The following is a 3,211-nucleotide window of genomic DNA, read 5'->3' as shown; positions in this document are numbered from 1 at the left end:
AGAATCAAGAAATGCATTAAGAACCTCCATATAGACAGTAGCAAAGAGAACCACAACAACATTTTATTTGTGAAGTAGAAGAAGAATGACTAGAGAACTTAGCTTAAGAAAGGGGTGGCTACCCTATTCAGCCAAGACGAGATGAAGATTCTGACGATAGCTCTTGCTGCCGATCGGAGTCAAAACGGTAGCAGCGGTGGCGTGGCGTGGCTCGAGCCTTCGACTCCGGAAATAGCAGAAACGGCGGACCCCCTGCTCGCCGGACTCGTTGATTGGGCGTATTTATACGCATTTATTTGGGGGATTTTTCTATGTTTTCTGTGTTTAATTTGTATTAAATATCATCTTTAGGATATGATTATGATCTTATATGTATTTTGATGGTATTTGATAGGTTTTGGAGAAAAATATTTGATTTTGAGAAGAATTTTGAAGCTTGAGGCTGTGGAGAATAGAACCTGAATTGCTGTTTGAATTGCAACTATTGAAGACAAAATTTGTCGAGAAGAGGGGATGAATTGCAACTGTTTGAATTGCAACTATTGAGGCTGTGGGCCTGTGCGCCACTTTAATTTGACTAGATTAGTTTTATTGTTAGCTAGGGCCTTATTCACGCCACTTTAATTTGACTAGAATTAGGTTTAGACTTTTTTTTAACTTATATATATATATTAGTATTAGTTGGAACATCAACAAGTCAGATATCATAATTCAGACGGCACTTTGGGAGGAAAATTGTGGATGCAATTTTGGATTCTCAATTCAAGTTTTATTCCTTCATCTTTCCTTTGCAATTAATTATTTATTTTGTTTGATTTATTTTGATTATGAGTTCTAGCTAAATTTCTTTATTCCGGCATTGATTAGGGAAGCACTAGCAAAATTATTCTGTGAGATCTAATTGTTCTTATACTTTATTTTATGCTTGCATCTGCGATTCTCCATGTTTAATGATATTAATTGTTTTAATCCATTAGATAGTTGCAAATATTTATTGGGTTAGAATTAATTATATAGCCAATTGAACCGGCCATCCGTAATTGTGGTTTAGGTTTGATTAGTGGTAAATTGACACATCAGGGTCAAAGGAAAAACAGTCTTAATTCAATAATCCTGCGTCAGAGTTTATTGGTTTTGAATCGGGTTTCTCTAGATATTAATGCTATCGGCTCATTAAACCTATAGAGCGTCTCTTACGGTTGTCAGTCGATTAGGGTAGTAATTAGTGAAGCGTCTTCCTGGTTACCGAATAATTAAGGGGAGAAATAAGATCACGTCAGAAGCGTCTTCGGTGGTTATAACTGGTTTGTTTGCATAATTTAAAGTTATTTTTGCATCGATGATCGGAATAATTGAGCTAGGGTGGACTTAATTGATTGCTGGAATTCTTTTATTAATTGTTGGAATTTTTATTCATCTTTTAGTTAATTGGAAAAATTGGTTTATTCGGATTTTATTTATTTAATTTTAAGTTTAGTATTTTCTATATTTTCTTCTCAAAATTTCGTGGTTACTTTGCAGACTTTAATTAGAGAAATTCTCGCCAGTCCCTTGGGAGACGATTTTGCTTACTGCTGTCTGCGCAGTGTGGGCATACCGGCTGACTGCCGGATATTTTTTGTGTAAAACGACCCACCAAATTTTGGCGCCGTTGCCGGGGATTGGTTTTAAGCAGGATTTTACTGATTTCAGTCTGTCTTTTATTTTTAGTTATTTTATTTTTAGTTTATGCCCCGTTCTTCTCGTACAGGCGTATTAGTTTTTGATCCAGAAATCGAGAAGACCGCACGAAAGTTGAAGAAGCAAGCTAAGGAGTGGAAAAAGAGATCCAATTCTGCTCCACCGAGTCTTGAGGATCAAGAAGAAATTGAAGATCCAATGGGTGACCGTAATAATAGGGATGAGGAGAACGATAGAGAGATCGTTGATCCTCGACAGGAACCACCTCAACTGATCAGAGAGTTAGGCCGTCATAGAAGCAATCTCCCTTTGTGCATTGTCCTTCCTGCCATTAATGGCAACGCTGAAATACGGCCTGGTTTCATTCAAGTGCTACCCAAATTCGGTGATTTACCTGGAGAGAGTGCACACAAGCATCTGGCTGAATTTGATCTAGTTTGCTCAACTCTACGCCCTCATGGTTTTACTGAAAATAATTTGAGGCTATTGACTTTTTCTCATACTTTGCAGGGTAGAGGGAGAGATTGGCTTTTTGATCTTCCTCCTGGTTCGATTAGAACTTGGGGAGATTTAGAAGAACAATTCTTGCGAAAATTCTTTCCTGAGTCCAGAGCTGCAAATTTGAGAATGGCCATTAGCAGCATTAAACAGAAGAAGGCGGAGAGTCTAGCCGATTATTGGGAGAGATTCCAATAGCTGTGTCGCAAGTGTCCTGATCATGGATTTTCTGACTACCAATTGCTTACTAACTATTTTTATCGTGGTATGTCTTCTTTTGATAGGAAAATTGTTGACGCTGCTTGTGGTGGAAGCTTGACCAATAAAACTTTGGACGAAGCAAAGCAACTCATCGTTGACATGGTTTCAAATGGCCAACAATATGAGGATGAGGATGATGATCGTTATAGGCCAGTGCAGAAAGTAGAAGATTCCAACATGAACGAGAGAATTGATGCTCTCACCTCTTTAGTTAGAGGACTTGCTGTCTCTAAAACTCAACACGTTCAATGTGGAATTTGCTTTGAAAATAATCATCATACTGATGCATGTCCATCTCTGCAGGATAATAATACTGAGCAAGCGTGCATGGGATCCGCTGATGAGCAAGAGATGAACGCACAAAGGCAAAGGCGAAACGACCCTTTTTCCAACACCTACAATCCAGGGTGGAGAAATCACCCAAATTTTAGGTGGAGACAGCAGGAACCAGGGATGTACGCGCCGAATCCGCCGCAGGCTGGACAGTATGCCCATACCGCACGTCCTGCACCGAGTTCTGCACCCAATATGAACGATATCATGAAGAGCCTCGCCCAGAGCAGTGAAATTGTGAAGAATTTGGTGCAAAGTCAGCAGGCATTCCAGCATGAAACTCAGGCAGCGTTGAGTAATATGGGCACACAAATCACGCAGTTAGCCACTCAGGTGAACAAGCTGCAGGCGAATCAAGGCCGACTTCCTTCTGTCACGGAGATGAATCCCAAGGAAAATGCAAGTGCTGTAACTACAAGAAGTGGGAGAATTCTAGTTG

At 39.7% G+C, this 3,211-nt stretch overlaps 1 protein-coding gene across 1 annotated transcript; it reads left to right on the top strand.

Annotated features, from left to right (window-relative positions):
* The first annotated feature begins 274 nt into the window (after positions 1–274).
* LOC130990905 (uncharacterized) lies at positions 275–2,376 on the top strand. The gene is made up of 2 exons (XM_057915133.1): positions 275–766; positions 1,522–2,376. The coding sequence occupies exon 2, from the start codon at positions 1,729–1,731 to the stop codon at positions 2,374–2,376; it is 648 nt and encodes a 215-aa protein (XP_057771116.1). The 5' UTR covers positions 275–766; positions 1,522–1,728.
* Positions 2,377–3,211: the final 835 nt, after the last annotated feature.

Source organism: Salvia miltiorrhiza, chromosome 6 (assembly GCF_028751815.1).
Source record: "Salvia miltiorrhiza cultivar Shanhuang (shh) chromosome 6, IMPLAD_Smil_shh, whole genome shotgun sequence".
In the NCBI taxonomy this organism is placed as follows: Eukaryota; Viridiplantae; Streptophyta; class Magnoliopsida; order Lamiales; family Lamiaceae; genus Salvia; species Salvia miltiorrhiza.
Note: the sequence above shows the minus strand (reverse complement) of the source record. Positions and strands in the feature narration are given on the sequence as shown.